At 42.7% G+C, this 22,301-nt stretch overlaps 2 protein-coding genes across 2 annotated transcripts; one reads left to right on the forward strand and one right to left on the reverse strand.

Annotated features, from left to right (window-relative positions):
- Positions 1-68: 68 nt before the first annotated feature.
- On the reverse strand, positions 69-18,686 carry tesk2 (testis associated actin remodelling kinase 2). The gene is made up of 13 exons (XM_086043382.1): positions 18,264-18,686; positions 13,181-13,497; positions 12,271-12,390; positions 10,301-10,422; positions 7,646-7,694; positions 4,877-5,023; positions 4,039-4,124; positions 3,763-3,847; positions 3,608-3,691; positions 3,295-3,381; positions 2,977-3,118; positions 1,964-2,515; positions 69-1,042 (listed from the first exon to the last, which is right to left on the reverse strand). The coding sequence occupies exons 2-13, from the start codon at positions 13,301-13,303 to the stop codon at positions 768-770; spliced, it is 1,872 nt and encodes a 623-aa protein (XP_085899508.1). The 5' UTR covers positions 13,304-13,497; positions 18,264-18,686; the 3' UTR covers positions 69-767.
- Positions 18,593-21,393, forward strand: LOC147141305 (uncharacterized). The gene is made up of 2 exons (XM_086043386.1): positions 18,593-19,728; positions 20,115-21,393. The coding sequence occupies exons 1-2, from the start codon at positions 19,446-19,448 to the stop codon at positions 20,915-20,917; spliced, it is 1,086 nt and encodes a 361-aa protein (XP_085899512.1). The 5' UTR covers positions 18,593-19,445; the 3' UTR covers positions 20,918-21,393.
- The last annotated feature ends 908 nt before the right edge of the window (positions 21,394-22,301 follow it).

The raw sequence follows: 22,301 nt of genomic DNA on the forward strand, positions 1-22,301 counted from the left end.
ATGAGGGTTTCAAGTCTGGGTTTGGGTTTCAAACAAGGATCTCAAGACTTGCACTACAACCAACCAGGTCCGAGTCAAAAAGAGTTTTTATTGAAACTGAAATGAAACTCGGGAGAAGCTTTGTTATTTCAAAGCAAAATCAGTCTGCACATCTTTTTACACAAATATACAAAGGTAAGACTTGTTTTTGTAGATTTTTTTTTTTTATACACATAAATATCACATCCTCGATTCTGCGCAACAGTGTGAAATCATTATTATTTTTTTTTTTTGCATAGAAAAAGATGACAAAATAGTGCATTTTAGTTCCTATGGACGCAAACTAAATAATCTCTTGATTGCTTTTAGAAGATTTTGAACAAACAAGACAACATGACTGCTGGTGAACGGGTGAAACTGCATCAAGCTGACTTTTGAATCCAAAAGAAGCATCGAGGACGTCCATCAAAGTTACTCAAGGAAAACTAGGTAAAGCCATTTATGGATCAAAAGCGCATGTTGTCGGAAGTTGGAGGGAACCAAAGCAGCAATTTGTCCACTTTTAGCGGAGAGATCGTTTTTGGCGTGAAAACGTGATCTTTCGGCGGGAAGGGGGGGGGGGGGGCGTGGCGCTGGTGGACTGGAGGGGAAACAATCAAAGTCATCCCGTAATATTAACAATAAATATAAACATTAGCAATGACACCTTTTAAATGCGACCGGTGCGTTTAAAATAAAAAAGCTCATAATGCGCTTTCTTCACAGTCTTTAAATCCACATCGCCCCCTTCAGTCCCGAGGTGGCATGACATGCATGAGTTGGTCCTCCAACACGCTGGAGCAGTCCATGGCCTCGCCAAGGGGGACGTCCCGAGACCAGCTCTCGCCAAACACGTCGTCGTCGTCGTCGTCGTCCTCACCGCCGCCGTCCGTCCCGTCTTGCGCCTCGGGCCCACAGTAAGGCGGGATCTCCACCACCGTGTATTTCCTGGCCCAGCCGCTCAGCGCCGCCTTGTTTCGCGCTTCGCTACCCGTCGGGCCCGCCTCGGGCCAGCAGGCGGCCGCTGTGGGGGGAGCAGACGCGAATGGTTATCTTTGGGACCGCAATAGCGGATTGAAACGAGTGGACGCACCCCTGCGCAAATGCCGTGTTTTGATGGAACAGAAAAGGCAAAATACTTTGTAAACTCAGAACAAGAGAAATCATTTCAAACCTTTTCACCATGAAAGTGATCTACAACTCAAAGCAAGCGTTGGGAGTGCCAATCAAAATAAACAAGTGAAGTAATGTTGCGCGAGTGACACACCCTCTTATAATGGATTTGTCTGTGTTCAGAACGCACCGATCCCATTTTTCAACTTGTGAAAGCCGACACCTGCGACCGTTTAAAGTGCCTCTAATTCACCACAAATAAAGTTCAGCTGCTCTAGTAGGATTTTCCTAACGTCATCTTTTTGCTTTCAACGAGAAGCACGGCTGTTCGAGAAACTGCCGAAGTTGTGGAGGACTAGAGGAACATGAGTATATTCAGTGAAATGCCAACAATTTGAACAATTTCAAATTAAACAAGCCCTAAAATTAATCAATTCACCAAAATATCAATCATTTGATAATCGATTAGATCGTCAATGAAGCGATTCTTCATTGCACCTCTAGTGGAGAGTAGGGATATAACGATTAGAAATCAATTTGCCCCGATTAATCAAATTCAATTAATTGAAAATCATGTTGATTAAAGTCATCTAGGAAATGATGTTTCGAAACGTTTTTTCATTCCAGATGCACAGCACATTTTGAATGTGAAGATCAAATTTCGCTTTTGCATGGTAGCAATTTAAAAAAAACAAAAAACAAAAAAAAAAACGAATCGAATCAAAAATCAGGAACTGAAAATGGAAAATCGAATCGGGGCTTGAGTGAATCGTTACATCCCGAGCGGAGAGGTTATTTCATTTCGTGCAGAGCCACGTCGTCAATCACTCACTCGCCAGCGGGTGCGTGTTGCAGGCCAGCGGGCCGTTGTTGTTGTTGTTGTTACTGAGGGCCGAGGTGGTTCCGGCGACGGCGTGGTGGCGGTGGTGCAAGAACTCCGAGCGAGGTAGCTGGGGCGACACGGGCAAGGAGTGACACTGTCGCCCCGGCAACTGCTGCCAGTAGAAGGACGCCGAGGCGGCGGCGGCGGCCGAGGCGTGCGGCGGCGGCCGGCCGGCGAAGGCGCTACCCGGCGGCGAGCGAAGGTCGAAGACCAGCGAGAACACCGACTTGCTGGGCACGTCGTAGAACTTGATGTTGCCGCCGCACAGGTCCTCGCGCGCCGTGAACGGGTTGACCTTGCACGCCTTGGCGGCGCGCCGCGAGGCCGGCGGCTCGTAGTACGGGTCCTGCACGTTCACCTTCCTCGCCGCCTTACATGAGAAGATGTCCGACTGGCTGCGACTCAGCCAGATGTTGCGGCGGGGGCGTGGCGATTTGGGCGGGATTTTGTCGTCGGGGAAAATCAGCGGGTTGAGTCGCTTCAGGCCCTGAATCTTCTCCCCTTTAATTGGACACAAAGGAAGTTCAACACGTGCTCACAGAAAAAACAGAGATCACATCAAATTCAGAGACGGGATTTCTCTAACGGAGACGGATAATTCGACGACGTCGGCGTCTGATTAACACGCCTGGGCAAAAGAAGTGAGTGTCCGGTGTTGAACAGCTCTCGATAGTTGCTGTTCAACACGGAAACTAGTCTATACACGGTACTCTGACGAATGTTGTGTTTGTGGAATAAGAGTTAATCCAGCCGCTTTTAGCCAACTCTGGGGGCGGCCATTTTGTCACTTGCCGTCGACTGAAAATGACATCGCAGTTGCTCAGGGCTCAGGTAACGGCCAATCACGGCTCGGCTTGCGAACGCGCATGACCAAACTCAGAAAACGGGTGCAAAAAAATAAATAAATAAAAATAAAAATAATCCAGCAATATGCAAATGTGAGTATGCAGGGGTTGACAAACCTTTCGGCATCACTGTCTTCTTTTCTCCCTCTCCAGCCAGCGGGGGGCACTGATGAGCCGCCTCGTCTAATTTGAGGCGTGCCAATGTCTCATCCAGGTGTCCCACAATGTCCGGGAAGGAGGGCCGCAGCGTGGGGTCCATCTGCAAGACCGAAAAAAAAAAAAAAAAATCATTACGGGAAGAAAAGAAGAAAATGTCAAGTAACTTTTAATGACTTTGTGAGAAGACTTGAGATTCGAGACGTAATGGGATTGCCGCCCGTGTCTTTGTTGCAAATTAAAGACGAGACAGTCAGAAGGCATCAGAGATGCACTCACGTTGCAGCAGTTGAAGGCCAGCTGGAGGAAGTCGGCCGGACAGTCGCCAACCATGTGCTGGAAGGTGTGATAGTCCAAGCCGAAGTTCTGCTCAAGGGCACAAAGAAACGGCGTAATTATGCAAATAGGAAAAAGTCTCAATGATGGGAGGATTGGAATATTCAAGATGGCATCCCGATGGGAACGTCGACCGAGTATCTGCGGCTTGATGCCAAACACGAAACCCTTTTTAAAGACGCTGCGGGGATGATTTTTAATTTTTTTTCCCCAAAACTTTTTCCAGGGGGCGCCACTGAGTGACTTTTACATTCACCTCTGTGCGCGGAAGAAAATCGGGGTCAGCCTGGATCCTGGCGATGATCTCGCACAGGATGATGCCGTAGGAGAAGACGTCAGCCTGAGAGGAAGAAAAACATTTGGTACCACGCGTCTCCGGCTGCAAAGCTCCTCCGTTCGTGCGCCACAAACCTTCTCGTTGTAAGGTTCATCTCTCAGAACCTCAGGAGCCATCCAGAAAGGAGAGCCCACCACTGAAAGCTTCGCTCCTTCCGTGCTGCACACGCACACACACAAAAAAAAAAAAAAAATTCTAAACTATTCATGAATGAACATAGATCATTAAAATGTGTCCCCAGGTCCACCGTTTGATGAAATAATCATTTGATCTAGTTCTACTTGAGGACCGGGGAGCCCCTGTCCTTTTTGGAGCCGCTCGTAAAGTGAACTGAAGTGGGGAGCACGTACAGGTTGGCGGGGATCTTCTCGGCCAGGCCGAAGTCTCCCACCACCGCCGTGTAGCCGCCGCTGTCGTCGCATTTGATCAAGCAGTTCTGGCAAGACAGCACAAGGAAATTCGGCGTTATCGTATGGGTCATCACGGCACCGTTTGCACACCGAAATAACGACGGGGCTCTTCTACATTTACTCACAAACTTGGTGTGAAATGTGTTTAAAGCGGAAGTCAAGCCAAACATTTTTTTTTTTTCAAGAATATGTTCCCAGCAGGCCCACTAGTTGAAACAGGGCATTCGGATTCATTTTGCGGTTGTGGAATAAGTGTTAATGCACTGGTTTTTAGCCCTCTCTGGGGGCGGCCATTTTGTCTTCTGTCGACTGAAAATGACATCACAACCGCTCACAACGACCGATCGCGGCTGACCTGTTTTCTGAATCTGAGCCGTGATTGGTCGTTTTTGTTGTTGACAAAATGGCCGCCCCCGGAGAGGGCTAAAAACGAGCGGATTAACTCTTATTCCACAAACGCAATATTTAACAAAATGCCCTGTTTCACCGAGTGGGCTTGCATAGAACACATTCTTGGAAAAAAAAATGTTTGCGTTGACTTCCCCTTTAACTATGATTTTCTGTTGTATGAATGGCAATAGGGAATTGTATCTTCTGCCATCTATTGGTAGAGTATTTAATTGTTCTGTCCGTCACTATACGTCGCTGGCATGGAGAGATGAATGAAGATGCATTGTTTGTCGTAAAAAAAATTTTTTTAAAATAAAAACATTCAGACCAGTTAAGTGGCGTATAAAGGACCGCAAACACGTCGTGTTCGGTTACTGGGCCAGCCCACCTTGGAGGTGAGGTCTCGGTGGAAGATGCCTTTGGAGTGCAGGTAGGCCACACCCCCGGCGAGGTCGCTGGCCATCTTAACTCTGGCGGGCCAGCTCAGGTGCTTGTTGCTGTCCAGAAGCTGCTCCAGGTTGCCGCCGTTGATGTACTGCAAACACAAAAAGACAGCAGGAAAGATAAATGACGGGATGAACACGGAGCCTGAGATGACGCTCGTGAGCAGAAGGAGCACAATTGTCACTATTATGACCGTGTTGCTTCAAGGAATATGTCAATGTTTTGGTGGGACTAGTTAAAAGATTAGGGGCACTTGCAAAATCTAACGAACGCTCAAAAATGCGAGCAAAAATATCTGACAAGGGAAAGTACACAAATATTTGGAGACAAAATTAGACTAACAATACATAAATATTACCCCCCCCCCCCAAAAAAAAGAACCAAAATATGAAAATACATTTTTTCTGAATACAAAAAAAACCCCCCAAAAAAACACAGATTAAAAAAAAAAAAAAAAAAAAAATCATCCAATGAATGCAAATGTTAGCTGGAAAATATCTAAACATTAGAGATAGTGGACATACAAATTACAAATAAATACACAGATATTAGATGAAAAAAAAAGAAAACACTTAAAAAAAAATAATAGGGAGAAAAGAATATAGGATGAACAATATGTTCATCTTAAATGGAAAATGCGTTAGAAGCATACAAAAATAGTATGACAAATATTTTTTAATTATATAAAACTATTATGACAATACAAAAAATAAAAATACACAAATACTGGATAGAAATATTACAAATATTAGAGAGAGAGAGAGAAAAAAAAAAGCGGCAGTCAATACAAAAATATAAGATGGCAAGTGGCCCATAAAATACACAACACAGTCCGCGCCATCCGTTTGTCAACATTTTCCACTATTGTTTGTTTCATAACGTTGAAAAAGAAGAACAATGCGACTTCAAATCGGATCCTCGCTCATTTGGCAGCGGAACCAGTTGGACGGGTGACATGCAGGCGCTAATGCAAAATGTCAAAGACGTCAAAATGTCTGGCGGAAAGCGAGGTTCTGGCTCCCCAGACGATTGTCCCGCAGGCGGGCAGGCCGTCGCTTGGATTGGCTTGACAGGAAGTGGCGCGAGCTCTCCGCTGAGTGGAGGGCGTCTTTGGCTCTTTGATCCAAAAGAACTTTGCTGACCCCGCCATAAAGACGCCACTAATCCCAACGTAAAGGCGTCACGCAACGCCAGCGGTTCCTCGCGGATCAAGGCTGGGATTTAGGCCAAGAGGCTTGATGCTATTAAATAACTCCGAGGAAGAAATGACACTCGACTGGGATGACATCGCTGCAACGTGATTGGATGCTTGCTAAGTGCTACTATCCTCCGCCTCGCCTGCGTGTGCGGAGCGTGCTGCGGCAAACGGACTGTTTCGAACGGGCCTAAAACATTGCAGTGCCGCAGAGTTTTTTTTTTTTGTTTATTTATTGTGTGTGTGTGTGTGTGTGTGTGCGCGCACAACAGAGCAAGACAAAGGAGCATTGTTAACTTGCAGTTTTAAATCCTGCAGTTAGTCCAGATTATTATTGCTGCAAATAGCATTACTGTATTTTTAGGAATGGCCAAAGTATTCAAAACAAAAAAAAACAACAACAAAAAAAAAGCACATTTCTTTAAAAAATGTATGTCAAAAATATGAAACGTTAACGCCATGGGAAAATAAGGGTTTAAGGTGTATTGTTCAGTAAAATATGTATAGGAAGTATTACATTGACAGATCAGTGATGTATTGGAAATGAATAAAATATGGATAATGACACAATGGTAGTTCAATCATGTTCTTGTTGATTAGGTGTATGGTAACTTTGAATATTGTGTATAGTATTGTATTTTATTTTAGGTAGATATGAATATTCCTAAATAGTGTTGATTATTAAAATAAATATACAGGGGGAGGAATGTATAAGTTTATACTTCATCCCAAATGGTTTATTACTAATGTTGTATTGATTATTTATAATGGTTTTAATTTTTTTTTTTTTTTTTTTTAGTTACTGTAATATGCTGTAGACTAATTTTATGTTCAACATAAATAGTTATTTACATATTGTTTCAACATTTTAAGTTCTTTAGATGACTAATTCTTGGATGACAAAAAATTATTCCTACCGTGCCATCTCACTTTATGTTTTTTTTTTTTTTTTTTTTTTTTTTATAAAATACAATACTGTAACGTGCTCTTTTCCTTATTAAAAACACATTTTCTGTCGGTTTGAGTCACAAGCGTGGTCACGGAACTTGCAAGGAAAAGGCACCAATGCCTTTTGATAACTTTAAAGGAGTGTCAAGCGCACAGCAAAGCAACAGGTGGCGCTGCAAACCCCGACTTGAAAACTTTCCTGGCCAGTAAAAAGTGGAAAGAAAGTCACTTTGGGAAAAGACGACGACAACAACAATGGCGAAGGACGGGGGGTGGGGGGGGAATTGTGGCCTTTGTGCCAATGAGGCCTGTGCCCGGCCAACCATTTGAGAGAGCCTGGCACCACCCCCCCCTGGCCTCGGGGCCGACTGAGGGTCAGATGACAAAACAGCAAAACAGCATGAGGCCGCCACCCGAGTCGGGCCACACGCACGCACGCACGCACGCACGCATCACGTGGGCTACTTCATGACACGTCTATTTTTGCTGCAAATTTTTTACCTGCCAAGGAAATAAATACGGCCTTTAACTATTTCAGTAAAGCCCGGCTGTAAAAATGTGTTCTCTTACCTCCGTCAAGGCGTGAAGCTGGCCCTCGTGCACACACACCCCCTTGAACCTGCAGCGGCGCAGCAAAAAAGGCACAGGTAGTAATTAGCAAGTCATGAGCTAAGCCATTATATCACGTTTTTATTTTTTATTTTTTTACGTTATTATTTCAGGTTAACCTTTAGGGAAGGCGGGCATCCTTTAAAGTGTCAGGAAGAAGCAATTGAGCTTCTCACCCTTCTAAAGTGTCAAACAAAGTAGAAAAATAAAATAAAAACAGGCAAAGTAAGACAAATTTAAAAAATATAAAAGTGCAACTACTAATAAGAAAGAGCGGGCGATCATGGAAACTAAAGAGAAAAATTCCAGAGATTCCAGCAAAAGACAAGACCAGACAAGGCAAGTGGCTCCTCCTGCAGTTTTGCTATTCCAGACTTTTCTTCTGCACCTGGCCGATCAAGGTGAGCTTTCGTTGCGTCCTCTATAGCATGCTCCAACACGCTTCGACGGTGACACTCCAAGTCATCAAAAGCGTTTTTCCTTGCTTGATGAAAGACGCATTGTTGTAGTTTTTTTTTTCCATCTAATTGCTTTTGTGAAAAAATTGAAATGATTTGCCTTTTTCAGATCAAACTTCTTAAAACGTTGAAATCTTAAAAAAATGAAGTATCATTTCAAAATATTTTTTCACATCAAATTTAAAGATTTTGTATATATATATATATATATATATATATATATATATATATATATATATATATCACATTTCGAATTTTGAAAAAAAAAATTTTTTATTGGAGATCCAAAACCATAAACCTTTCTTCGTTGGAAATCTATTTTGAAAGGGGAAGCCAAACATTTTTTTTTCAAGAATATGTTCTATTGAAGCCCACTAGTTGAAACGAGGCATTCTGATAAACATTGCGCTTGTGGAATAAGTGTTAATCCATTCGTTTTTAGCCATCTCTGGGGGCGGCCATTTTGTCTTGTCGATTGAAAATGACATCACAACTGCTCACGACGACCGATCGCGGCTCAGATTCAGAAAACAGGTCAGCCGTGATCGGTCGTTGTGAGCAGTTGTGACGTCATTTTCAGTCGACAGAAGACAAAATGGCCGCCCCCAGAGATGGCTAAAAACGAGTGCATTTTGCTGCTTCATTTTTTGTATTCCACAAACGCGAAATGAATCAGAATGCCGCGTTTCAACTAGTCGGCCTGCTGGGAACATATCCTTGAAAAAAATATCTTTGGCTTGACTTCCGCTTTAAAGTAGAATTTTCTGATTGAATTCATTCTGCCTGCTTGCCACATTTGGCTTGTTTGATAATGTATGTTGTTTTTGTTTCTGTGTGTGATCGACTTGTGCATAAACACAATTAGGCGGGTCACCCACTGCCTACAGAAAAGTTCAGCTTGTTTGGAGAAAAACAATGAGCCCCTTCATTGTCCACTGACAACACACAGAAATACAAACCGTGCTGCAGGAGGCATAAACAACAAGGATGGCATTGTATAACAAACACACACACACACACACACACACACACTTATGCATGCATGCCCCCCCCCCGCCCCTCCCCCGCCCACACACTGCAGGAAAAACAACAAAGTGGGGCATAGAAGTTGCTGCAACCTTGAAAAGTACGTTGACTTCTACACAACTAATGTCAATACGATAATCATGAATATCACCTATTTTACATTATTGCCTGTATTAATTCAAATATAATTTTAGGTGGTCATCAGTGGTTAGTGTTATTCTTTGATTGACTAAAGAAATCATGTTCATTTTAGTGAATGCGATTTGAAGTCCTGTAAATTTCAGTTCATTTATTCCTATTGGGATTATTTATTTCACTTACATTTTATACTGTACTTTCTAAATATTTTCTCTCTTTATAAAATTGTTTTTTTTTGTTTTTTTTGTATGTATGTTTGTATGTTTAACCTAATGTTATGGCCGTGAGTAATGTGCAATTGTTCTGACAAGAAATGTCATGATCATAAATAAAAGTGTCACCTTAATAATAAATATCTAATACATTTTTTTAAAATAATTTTCATTGATTTGTAAATTATATTTTTAAGAAACAAATATCTTTTTTGTTAAACTTTTTTTTTAATGAAAAAATATTTATAATACAGTAAATTCTGTTGGAATTTCGGTACATTTTGTATTTTTTTTCAAACACAATTTATTATTATTTATTTTAGTCATGTCATTGTTCTGACAAGAAATGTCATGATCATAAATAAAAGTGTCACCTAAATAATAAATATCTAATACATGTTTTAAAAATAATTTTCATTGATTTTTAAATTAGATTTTTAAGAAACAAATATCTTTTTTGTTAAACTTTTTTTTAATGAAAAAATATTTATAATACAGTAAATTCCATTTGAATTTCGGTACATCTTGTATTTTTTTTTTTTACACACATTTTATTATTATTTATTTTAGTCATGTCATTTTTATGATGAATGTAATATTGCATTTTTAATTTCTTTAGTTTTAAAATTGCCAGTGATAGTTAAAAAAAAAAAAAAAAATTTTTTTTTCATATAATGGACGGCCTTTCAATTCAAATGTTTTCCATGTGCATCTATTTTACTGCAATTAATGTCCAAATGTTTTATTCGTTTTTGCGGACGGGGGCTGACGCGGGGGCGCACCTGAGTATGTTGGGGTGCGAGAGGCGGTTCATCAGCTGCACTTCTCTCAGCATGTTGGCTCTGTTGCTGCTCAGCTTGTTCATCTTGAGCGCCATCACTTGATCCGACGCTCGGTGGCACACCTGCGGATTAGCCACTGATTAGCCGCCCGGAAAAACGCCGCGCGCGCTCTGGATGAAGCAAGGTCAGTCGTCAGATCGTGGAACGCGTGCGGATCAATCGGCCTTGATTGGGCATCCTCGTGATTTTTACTTTCCATCCGTCGGGCGGTTAGATAACGGTCACGTGAGCCGGCAAGGCTCGCCGTGTGCCGCACACACTCTGATAAGCGTATCACACCATCGCGCCATTACGCAACGGTCATAAGTATCGGTTGACACCACAGCGACAAAGCATCAGCTGTAAGTCCAGTGCGAGTAGTTACTGACTGACAGACGAAAAAACTCTTTTATATAGTCCGGCAAAAAATTACGGCTCGAGAGAGAGAGAGAGAGCTTGCTGACAGAGTGGACAAGGACAGGGTGGCCGTTTTGGTCAATGTTAGCGTTTCGTGAGCATATGGCGCACCTTCACTTAGCGACACGATTCCGTCATCAAGCTCACCGTCTACTGTTCCGCAAATATGCAAACCCCAATTCCAAAGAAGTTGTGAGTTTGTGTAAAATGCAAATAAAAATAGGATTTGCAAATCCTACGTTCAATGGAATACACGAACGACAGAGACAAGATATTTGATGTTCAAACTGGGCAACATTGTTTGTTCTCAAATCTCTCATTTTGAATGTAATGCCTCTCCCAAAGCTCCCTCGTACAAAAACACCAAGGGCGTCTACAAAAAAAAAAAAAAAAAAAAAAGAGACGCGTAACGCCGCCTCAATTGCTAATAGCGAGAACTGAAGTCGCCGGCGGCCATCTTGCATTGCCACTCGCTAAGCGCGCCAAACTTGAATACGTTGATTCCTTTGTGCCTCAAATTACGTAGACGATGGAAATGTGTTTAAAAAATATTGTTTAACACCATTTACACACACTGTAGTTAGCAGATCAAGCGTATGGGACATGCCAAAATGACATACCGGTACATGCATTGGGAAAAGAATGCTATGAAATGAAATAAACACATTTTGTGAGACTTATCAGTCTGCAGGCGTGTAAGCAAAAGTTTGATTTCATTTTTTTCGACTACATTTAGGATGACCGGACAATACTTTTATGACAATCTCTCGACTTGCAAAAGTGTCAGGATTGCTATGATATGCTTTGATGTATTAATCAGCATTTGAATTTTTCAGTAAAAATGCCATATAGTCGATTCTAGGGTTTTAGCTTGAATTCTTCATGTTAGCATGCCTGGTTGGAAGGGGGGCTTGGCTTGACAGGACAGCGGGAAGAACAGATGGCCACCCGGCAGAAGGACCCCACCCCCAGCGTTCATCTTGCGAACCCCCAGCAAACCCCCCCCCCCCCCCCACTCTATCATAGTAACAAAAAAAAAAAATTATGATTGGAGTAGAAACCTTATGTTTGTTTGACAGTACAGATTTAACTTGCGAACTGAATCATGCGTGCTAATGAAGGTCCACCATGCGCCCAGAAAATGCTTAAATTAGCCAAAAATGTCCACCCAGCAAGTTCAGGTATACGTTGTCTGCAGTTATATAAAAAATGTGGGTGCTTGACCAATAGACAATTCTAACATAATAACATCTGCTTAATGAACATTCATTATTTCAGTGGGAAATCTTCAAGACTGATGGCTAAGAGGAGGAAGGGACAGCATTAACAACCCCCCCCCACCCGCTTCCGTGACGTCTCTAAGTGATTGGCGTCCGTCTTGACCTCAAAACGTCAGCTGTGGACGGAGGAGACCACCAGGCAAAAATGACCGAGGAAGCTTCATTGGACAAGATCCCGCGCTTGGAAAAACCCAGCGCTAGCCGCGACGTGATTCGCAGTCGATCGCCACCCACCTTGTAGACGTCAGAGAAGAAGCCGGAGCCGATCCACTCGCAGGTGAAGTCGTCAAGGCGCGTAAGGCAGGAGAAGGCACTGATGAGGGCCCTGTACGACGACGGGCACACCCTGCCCACCTGGAGGAGGGAATTACAATTCGGCCACAGTTAAGAGCTTGAAGGGCTCGTTGGACTGCTGTGCTGTGAAAATGCATGTACACGTGTATCGGCAAATTGAAAAATAAATAAATGATGTGAATAAAAGCAAACAAAAAGGAACATTTAACAAAATATTTGATTAAAAAAAAAAATTTGCGCAAAAATGTGGACTAAAAGAATAAAGAAAAAGTGTCCGATTTTTTTTGTTTTTTTTAATTCATAAAGTAAAAATCCAAATTGTTTTGGTTAATGATGAAAAAGTGACCATTACAAAAAAAAAAGAAAAAAAGTCACGACAATTTGAGTCAAAGAATGAACTTTGAAAATGTTTCAGATAATTTAAGAAAAAAAAAAAGGAGAATGTGGAAAGAAGAGAAAATATGAAAATGTTTAAGAAGTTGTTGGGGGTCAAGAAATCCTGACAAAACTGGTTTAAAAAAATTAAAGTTGTTTTCGATTTTTTTTTTCGATTAAAGAAATAAAAATAAAACTCAAGACACATTTTCAAAAAATACATTAAACTGCAAATGTTTTGGAAACTTTCCACATAAAAGAAAAATCTAGATCATTGAATAAAAATAAAAGTTGAAAAAAAAAAATTGGGGGGGAAGAAGAAAAACTGGAAATACTCTTTAAAAAAATTGAAAAAGAAAAAAAAACATTTGTAGATATAGATTTGTACAAATCAGCATCTTGTCCTTTATTTATCCAAACTTAGTTTCCACGTGCATTGCGATAGCATCTTTTCTACATATGCTGATAGACTGACCTGCGATGGTGGGCCAACGCCCATCTCGCACACCCCTAGCCCCGCTACACCGTCTCTGTCCTCGGCGAGGCGTTCGGGTCGCGTGGGGAATGCGGCGATCGAGTTGCGTTTATTCCGGTCCATGGCGATGATGATGACGATAACGATGGCGACACCACTTGGGGTAACGGGAGTCTTCTTCCGTGTTGTACCCACATGACAAGAGCACCGGATTGTTGTCGAGTTGCCGAGGAGGGCTCAGCGGCGGCCGCTCACAGCTTGGGGGGTCCACCAAGGCGGGGGGGCTCTCACATGTCGGGCGATGAGCCGATGGAGACCTACAAAGAATGAAGGAAATATCAATCGTGCAAAGAGGTGCCCTTCAAGAATTAAATAAATTAGCATACCAGCATTCCTTTTTAAAATGATTTGATTGTTTTCTTATCATCGAAATTTTTTAAAACAATTTGAATAGTATCATTTTGCATGTTTCCGATTCCGACGATATCATGTGATTCAATTCAAGGACTATAAATTGATTGAGTTTTTATTGTTTTTTTTTGGTAATTATTCCTTTCGTATAAATTTCCATGGATCTGATTTTATTGAAGATCAATACATGAATTTAGAACGATTCCGTACGATTCAGAGCCTGTAAATCGTTCCGATTTATTTTCCAGAAATATCAAGTGGACTAGTGGAGCGGCTCTCACGAGCGCTGCTAAATAAAGCTCAGAAGCATAACGGCTGTAACAGTAGGTGATTGTTTGGAGATTAGTCAAGAAAATGGCTCTCAGGTATCGTGAACCTTTGCGCCGTCCGTTTTTAACAACACGGGCGAGAGGAGGAACTCTGCAGGGGCGAAAGGTCACGTTTATCTCTGATCAAAAGTATTTCGGCCTTTCTCATTTCCATGATTTCTTCCACGAATATTTGACTCGGAGCTAGACATTCGACAGGAATAAAATCGTGTGCTAGCATGTTTTTCCGTCCATGATGAGGACTATTTCACAGAGTAAAAAAAAAAAAAAAAAAATGAAAGCGAAATGAAATTCATCACATCAGACCATGTGAAAGCGCTCTCTTCATTTATTGGTCGCAAGAACGTAAACAGGAAAAAGCTTTGGCGGGTGGAACAGCACAAATCAACACGGCTGACAACTTTATTAAAGAACATTAAAAAACATCCACCTGAACCTAAACGTAACTCTGCAGAAAAATGTCTTCCTAATTTCTAATCCAAACTCCTCATTCAGCGACATCATACTAACCAAAAAGGAGCCCCTAAATCCCAACACCGACTCTCCAGATCCATCCTAACCACTGGCCTCCAACTCTAACTCTTAACCGTAACTTTTCCGGAGATCACCCAAATCCCCCTGAACCAAAATCATCACCTACGATACGGTAAAAGCCGTATATCCTTCAACGGGCTTTTGCCAAAAATCTGATCTCATGCTTATTATTCAATAATGTCATTTACATAATTCAAAAGTACTGGCAGTCCTTTCCAGCGCACACGAACATTCATTGTTGTTCATTTGAATAGTGTAAGGCACTCTAGTTACGTTCAAAATAACACATTTGAAAGTCAAGAAACTACGCCTTGATCAAAGCGAAGCCAAGTTGTGGTGTCATAAGATCACAACCTAAAAACGGCGTCAGTTGTGTTCTATTAACATGTCACCACCGCACTAACAACCACTGAATGACTCATGAGATCATCGTGTCCTTAAAAGGCTCCTCAACCCCTTCTTCCCTAGTTTCTCTCGTTTTCTGTCTGCTTCAAACGCCGAGACAAAGTGACGGCGTGCCAAGAAAAACGCGAGTGGCCCGTGCCAGGCCTCAAGCTCGGCTCTCTAATTTTACCGGCGAGAATAGACGAGCAGGAGGCGCGCTTCTTTTGAACGCAGCCACGGCCGCTGCTGCTGAGAATAGATTGCAATTACTGTACCATTCAAATTTGATCTTGATTGGAAACAGCCGGCAGCACCCCACGCAAACGTACCACCATCGACTTTTGTGTTAGGGGCATCCATGCTTGCACTCACAGGTCCAGAAAACTAACATTCACGGTCCTTCCCTATAAAAATTAAACAAGTGACATTTTGCGAAAAATACACTCCAAAAGTCTCACCAAAAATCACACCAGAATCCCAAATACCCGACCGACCCGCGCTTAGTTCAGCGAGCGTCAAACAATTCGCATGTGGGTTTTTTGGGCTTTATGTTTCTTTTTTTTTTTTTGGGTGTACATTTAGCAGCTTTTTTAAAGAAAGGCGATCCCTGAGTACGCAAAGCTAAATATGAGAAGATGACGACCTTAATAAACATTAGCTGCTAATGCTAGCCACTAGCTAACAATCGACTGGCTAGCTTTGATTCATCACTTGTGATCAAAGGTAATGTTTTGTTGAGTTTGATTTTCACTTTGACTTATGTCTTTTTTTTTCTGCTAAGAAGGACCCGGTTGTTAAGAGAAGGACGTGAGAAGACAAAGAAGATGACAATGGCCGCTAACAATAGCTGCTAGCGCTGTCCTCTATGTAGCAAGCTGTCGACTGGCTAGCTTCGTGTCATCACTTGTTATCAAAGGTAGTTTTATTGAATTTGCCTTTTTCTTTGACTTTTGGTAGCATTTTTTAATTACCAAAACAAGGATCTGGGTGTTAAGGGAAGAAGAACGTGGCATGAAGATGATGACGGCTAAGCGCAGCTGCTAGCGTTACCCGCTCGTTAGATAGATAGCTGTCGACTGACTAGCTACATGTCATAGTGTCACAGTGTTGTATTGCTTTTTCATTTTTTTAGCAGTTAACTTCTTTTTAATCTTTCCTATAAAGTAAGATTTGATGACGGTATACGACTGCTAACAGTAGCTGCTAGCGTTCCAACTAGTCACCGACTGGCTATCTGCTGCCAGCTACCAATTGGCTGCATATCCAGGTAGTGTTTTTATTGATTTTGTGTTTTACAGTGGTTAACTTATTTCAGACTTGGAATGTTAAGAAAAGGTTTGATGGTGGTATACAACAGCAAGCGTTAGCTGCTAGCCCACATTATATATTTTAAAATGTTACCAAGACTGCTTGTATGGTACATAAAAGATGAATTCAACGTCCATTATTGTTTTCCAAAGGGGAAATATTTTGCCCACTTCCTTACTCTGATCACGACAAATACACAAAATGTTCGCCTTATCATTCCTGTGAACGGGCGCTCTACCTCACGTTTATTTGAACAAGGCACAGGCGCGTGTTCATTCTATATTTGCTCCCTATAACTACACCCTTTGTACATATGTGGAGATCACTCATTGAAAAGACCACAGGAAGCAGAGGGGGAAAAAGGGAGTGGGATTTTCTTTTTCGGCAGTGTAAAATGCGGCCTGTTGTTAGCGCAAACCAGATGGGCGTCCTAGGGGAATGGCCCGAGGGGGTGGGGTTGAGTAGACCATAGTTACGCCACCCAGATGTGTCCCACTGGATTACACACTAATAGAGGCTGTCGGCAATAAATTAAACACACGATGACTGCTGGCGGGAGTTAGAGAGAGGCATCTGGGGGCCTACCCCGGAGGTTACACTTGGAGTTTTAATAACATTTTTACACAATTTTCAAAAAACAGTGCAGTGGCATTACAATACATTCTGGCTAGCGGCGGTAGGCGATGTTAACTTAGCTAACATTGATATGTTACTTTGTGTTGGCGATCATAGACGTGCTGTTGTGGTGCAAATGTTCTGCTTAGCAGTGGACACATTGGACATTATCTTTTTATTTTTTACGTGGGAAATAATCTCCCAGACTTTGGAAATTCTCTGTTTTGTATGAATTTGGAAATTCTCTGTTTTATATGAACGCCGTCCTCCATCGCGGAATCTTGTTTATATACAAGGAGTGGTGCATAAGTCCACGTGGAAAATGATCCCTGTGAAGCTTCGAGGATGAAATTGTGCTTTTGTAATCAAGTTACTCAATTTTAATTATTTCAGCCCTAGCGTTGTGTGCGCGTTAATTTTAGCGTTTTACATTTTACATGCTAGATATTGCAAGCAACAAAATGTCTTTCGTATATCAGGTCGCTGAACCCCCTAAATGTCTGATAGTACCTTTGCCATGAAAAATCCATCTGTCCATTATGCGAACCGATTTGATTAAAATGGTAGATGAAGTGAACTATGTAATGTGTCGGCTTGCTGCTCAAACAGCTTTACACTCACATACATTTGACATTTCACATAGCCTACACTTATTTGGCAATCTATTGAACTGTTAAGTGGGAGCCTGCAAAATATGTCTTTATACAAAAAAAACAAAAAATCTTCAGTTGGCTTCTTTTTCTTCTTCTGGCTTTTCGCAGTTGGCAAACAACTTTTGGTGCATTACTGCCACCTACTGACAGAATGCTCACCTCTGAGTAGGAGCACTATGAAAGCTAAACAGAGGGAAACGTATTTTGCACGCCAAAATGTTTTCTGGTGTCCAGTGTGTCAAGTATTTTTTTTTTTTTTTTTTTTTTAACATTTACTTTTGTATTTACCGTATGTCCATTTCAGTTTGTACTTTTATACTTAAGGAATTAATCAGTACTTCTACTCATACCCGAGTTGTTTTAATTTACACTGGCTGCGAGTACTTTTGCCTCCTCTGTGGGTCCTTGGGGGGAGGGGGGGATTCTGGACCTGACTGTCCCCCCAGTGGGTTTGAGAAGCCCTGGCGTAAACGTCCAAGCGCAACGTTTGCAGGATACCTGAGCAAGGTGACATTCAAACGGGTAAAGAGCAGCAGCCCCCGCTTATCCGATGACCATCTGGCTACAAAGTGCGGCGATACGCGGCATAGCTGTCATTCCGCGGAGGCTCAACGACATTAATGAGCAGCCTCCGCGGGGGTCAGAAGACTTATTATCGAGATGCCGCAGACGGCTCAGGCTGCCAAAACGGACTCATTGGAAGCAATCTTATTAACTCGAAGCCCTTACTAAACGTCTTTAGTCAGCCCGACGCGACACAAATGTGTAAGAAAGTTGTCGTTGTGTGACGCCAGACATGCAGGAAATAAAAGTTTCAGTTTACATACACATACACTACAATGTACGTACCTTTTTTGACTTGCCGAGAGGAGTTCATGCTGTATAATTCCGTAGAGAGGAAAAGGGGGCACTTATCAAGTCAAAACGCCAACATAACCGGGAATCGGGCGCTAGCTCGCTGGCTGGCTGGCTAAGCTCGTCTGTCAACAAAACTGCGGCTAGCAGAAACGTTGGCTAGCTAGCTCACCACTAAACTACAACGCCCCCCCCCTTCCCCACTCAACCCGTCCCCCTCACGTTTGGCAAAGATGGCGCTGCACAAATTCTCTAGCTAAAATGTTCGCCTTCCCACCAGTGGAGGCATGTCCGCTGTTTTTTCTCCGCCCGAGGCGATAATTCAACGCAATGGTTGCAGTTTGACAGCTCGCTCAATCGTCGCTGGTGTCTTCCCCCATTCCCTCTTTCGCACCAGTACCGACCCCGCCCACCTTTGAGTGTCAGGCCCGCCGGCCAATCGGGCTTTTCTCTCATGAGCGCTTCTGTGGAACCGTCAAAAAAGTAAAATCATTTATTTTCTTATTTTTTCCCCCCGTTTTTAACAATAATGTACGATAATGTAAATTCCATTATAATATAATTTCGTTTTCTACCTAAAAGTGAACGTTTATAACAACGTTTAGAATTTCTACTTTATCTATCTATCTATCTATCTATCATCCATCCATCCATCCATCCATCCATGCTAATGGTCAAGAAAACGGGTGCATGGGAAACAATTTATTAAAATGCATACAACATAAAGACAACGTAAGGCACAAAAAAACCCAATTTATTTCACAATTGGCGTTGAGTTCAACTATATCCCCATCTGGTGGACAAACTCAGAAGTCACCACTTCACACATCTTTAAAACGTGAGTAGCTTTTCGATTAAATATTTATATTTCATTTATATATTTCATCATCGTTAGATGCGTGGTGTAACATAAAAAAATATTTTTTTAATTTGTAAACGTATTAATACAATTTCCAAACTCCACCGCTATCTTTTGTTTGCATGTTTATGATTGTCCATATTTTGTCTTCTTGCAGTCACCGTAGATTTACGTCACATGACCACCAGTACTTCCTGTTTCTGTTGTATTACGCTACAGTCTGTTTTCGTTCCGTTAGAGGGGTCACTATTAATTTGAATAAAAACTGAAAGCAAACTAACAACAGCTCTACGCTTTAAAATATTTTACCATCTGTCATGTCGACGCAACCGGCTCACGGCGCAGCTTTCCAGAGTAAGTTAGCCTCCATAATGGAGACGCTCGCACAGGCGGCCGTGTTGGAGATCGCGCAGCTGTGGGAGGACGCCTTCGCTCTGGTCTACGCCGAGCTCCGCCGCAGGGAGCGGGAGGTGGAAAACCTGGAGAGGAAGCTGCTGGAGAACCAGCAACGGGATACGAATGTGTCCCCCGCGCCGCTTGCCTCCTCCGGCGGGGAGCAGCAGCGCGACCAGCCGCCGCCCACCACAATAGCCAACGATGGTAGGTAAACACAGCTAACTTAAGTTGTTTTTAAAGAAATATGTTGCTATACGTGTGTATATTCTTCCAAGTTTTACCGATGTTTCAAATTTTGCACAATCTTAAGTATTTCACTAATTACATTGGCCGGCAGCAACTGGTCAACCCTTACTTTTAGACAGGGTTATCACTTGACACACACAAACTGCACAAACCGGCAATATATAGTAGGAATACTAGATTATATGTTTGCTACTTTTTGTGCTCAAATAGATTTACAATGAGTTTAAAATGCGTGTTGTATAAGTTGAAGTGATTTCGGTATGTTTAAATATGTTTTTTTGCATGGTCTCTCTATATAATCACACATTTTCTACCATTGCGGGTGGCTCTGGAACACATTTCAGGTTCAGACGCCGACGTCGTCCCGCCATCCGAGCAAAGCACCGCAGATAAGGCAGACTCCTCGGGAAAACACGAAGCAGCGATACTCCTTCAGGAGAACCCGAGCGAGCAGACCCGCGATGACAACACAGCCGACGAGGATTTCCCCGTCAAGCGAGAGGACGACGAGGACGACGAGGACGACGTCATGATTGTGGAGCAGGTGACCGACTCAGAGTCCGTCGCCCCCACCGACGGGCCCTCCGGTCGCGCCGTGGACGTCACCGGTGAGGATCAGGAAAGCCGCATGTGGTCGTCCGTTTCCGTGGGCGACAGCGACACCGCAGAAGAGGCGGACTACTTCTTGGCCAGCAATTCCAAGAATGTGGATTCAGAGATTCTGCTCATTGAGAACGCCTTGGACATCCTGGATAATTCCTCTGACAGGTTGCTCGCGGATGCCAGACACACTGCATCCAGTCACTCGAGGGCTCCGGTAGCTTTTAGACCAACTCATCCCCTCGGCCAATCCGAGGAGAGGCGGGACTCATTCCTCTCAGGGAAATTCAATCCAGACAACGGCATTTTTATCTTCGACGACCCAAGGCTGGGCAAAGAAGGGGCGGGGCGGCGGGTCAAAGAGAAGTGGTTCATCTGCCCGTTCTGCGGCAAGAGCTTCGACCGCGTCAGCCACCTGGAGATCCACCAGCGCATCCACACGGGCGAGAAGCCGTACACGTGCGACATGTGCGGAAAGTCCTTCTCCCAGAGGAGTAACCTGCGCACCCACCAGCGCACGCACAAGGAGGCCTTAGGCCCCCAGTGACCCTCCAAGACTAATTAAGAGGAATGGAGAAACACAACAAAGTCAACGTTTCCACCTTCGAACCACAAAAAAATGACAAAAACTCAAAATTCCTGCTCCAGTGAACTGTAAAAGAACAAAAATGGAGCAAATAGGGTGGAATCTGTCAGCGGAGACTCGGCTCACTGACAACTCTGTTTACAAATAATGCTTGGCTATGCTTCCTAACATCCATGCAGAACGCGACGTAAAAGTCATTGAGTCCGCTCATCATATTGACAAAATTGATGTTTGGGGTGCTAATTTTGTTTCTCTGTCCTCTGAAATTGTGAGATTGTCAGCATTCCCTTGGTAAAATGACTGGCCATTATAGAAAGAGTTTTTTATGGCAAATTTAAAATGTTTCTTGTATCTCTATACAAAACAGGATGATTGTGGACAACTGTTGCCTAAATAAAACAGTGGAAGCCTCTGGGTGCAGGGCTGAGCACGCCCAATGGAATTTGCAAGTTGTGTAAAAGGGGAGGGGGCATGGAGCACAAGTGGAAAATGCCGGGACTACAAGTGATTAAAAAAAGGTAAACCCCATTTTTTTTTCCTTTACAAGAATATGTTATGTGCATAGGCCCATTTGTCAAAACATGGCATTCTGATGAATATTGCGTTTGTGAAATGGGTTAAGCAGTCAAATCCACCCGTTTTTGTACATCTCAAGGGGCGGCCATTTTGCCACTTTCTGTCGACAAAAATGACATCACATTTGCTCATGGCTCAGCTTCAGAAAACAGGTGAAGCGTGATTGGTCCGTTACTTGAGCCCTGAGCAACTGTGATGTCATTTTCAGTTGACAAAAATCACAAAATGGCCGCCCCCTGAGATGGGTAAAAACGGGTAGATTTTGCTGCTCAACTCATATTCCACAAATGCGAGATTAATCACAACGCCATGGTTAGACTAGTGGAGACACATTGAACATATTGCAAAGATTTTTGGGTGGTTGACTACTTGCCGGTAGAGATGCCGCTTGGATCAGCGGTGATGTGAGAAAGAGGACTCACTCGGACAGGCCATTTCAAGACAATGTAATTTAGTGACTGTGGCTTTCATCTCAACGTTTAATGATAGCATTTTTTTCTTATTTATATTTTATAATGCAATGCTGTTTTTCTATATTAAAAACGTCACAAAAAAATGTGTTTACTTGGGGTCGGGGGGACAGATTTACAGCGTTTCCATTCATTTCAATGGGTAAAGTTAATTTGAGATACCAGTGTAGAGAGTTTGGGAAGGACTCTTACAAATAGCATCTGTTACCCTAAAATGTACACAAGGGTGTGTTTTGAGGGCGAAGTGTCAAAGTGCCATGCTCCACCAAAATGAAAAAAGGCCTAGGGGCTCCAATCTG

Source organism: Filicampus tigris, chromosome 10, assembly GCF_054856515.1.
Source record: "Filicampus tigris isolate MCC_2025a chromosome 10, RoL_Ftig_1.0, whole genome shotgun sequence".
NCBI classification, from domain to species: domain Eukaryota; kingdom Metazoa; phylum Chordata; class Actinopteri; order Syngnathiformes; family Syngnathidae; genus Filicampus; species Filicampus tigris.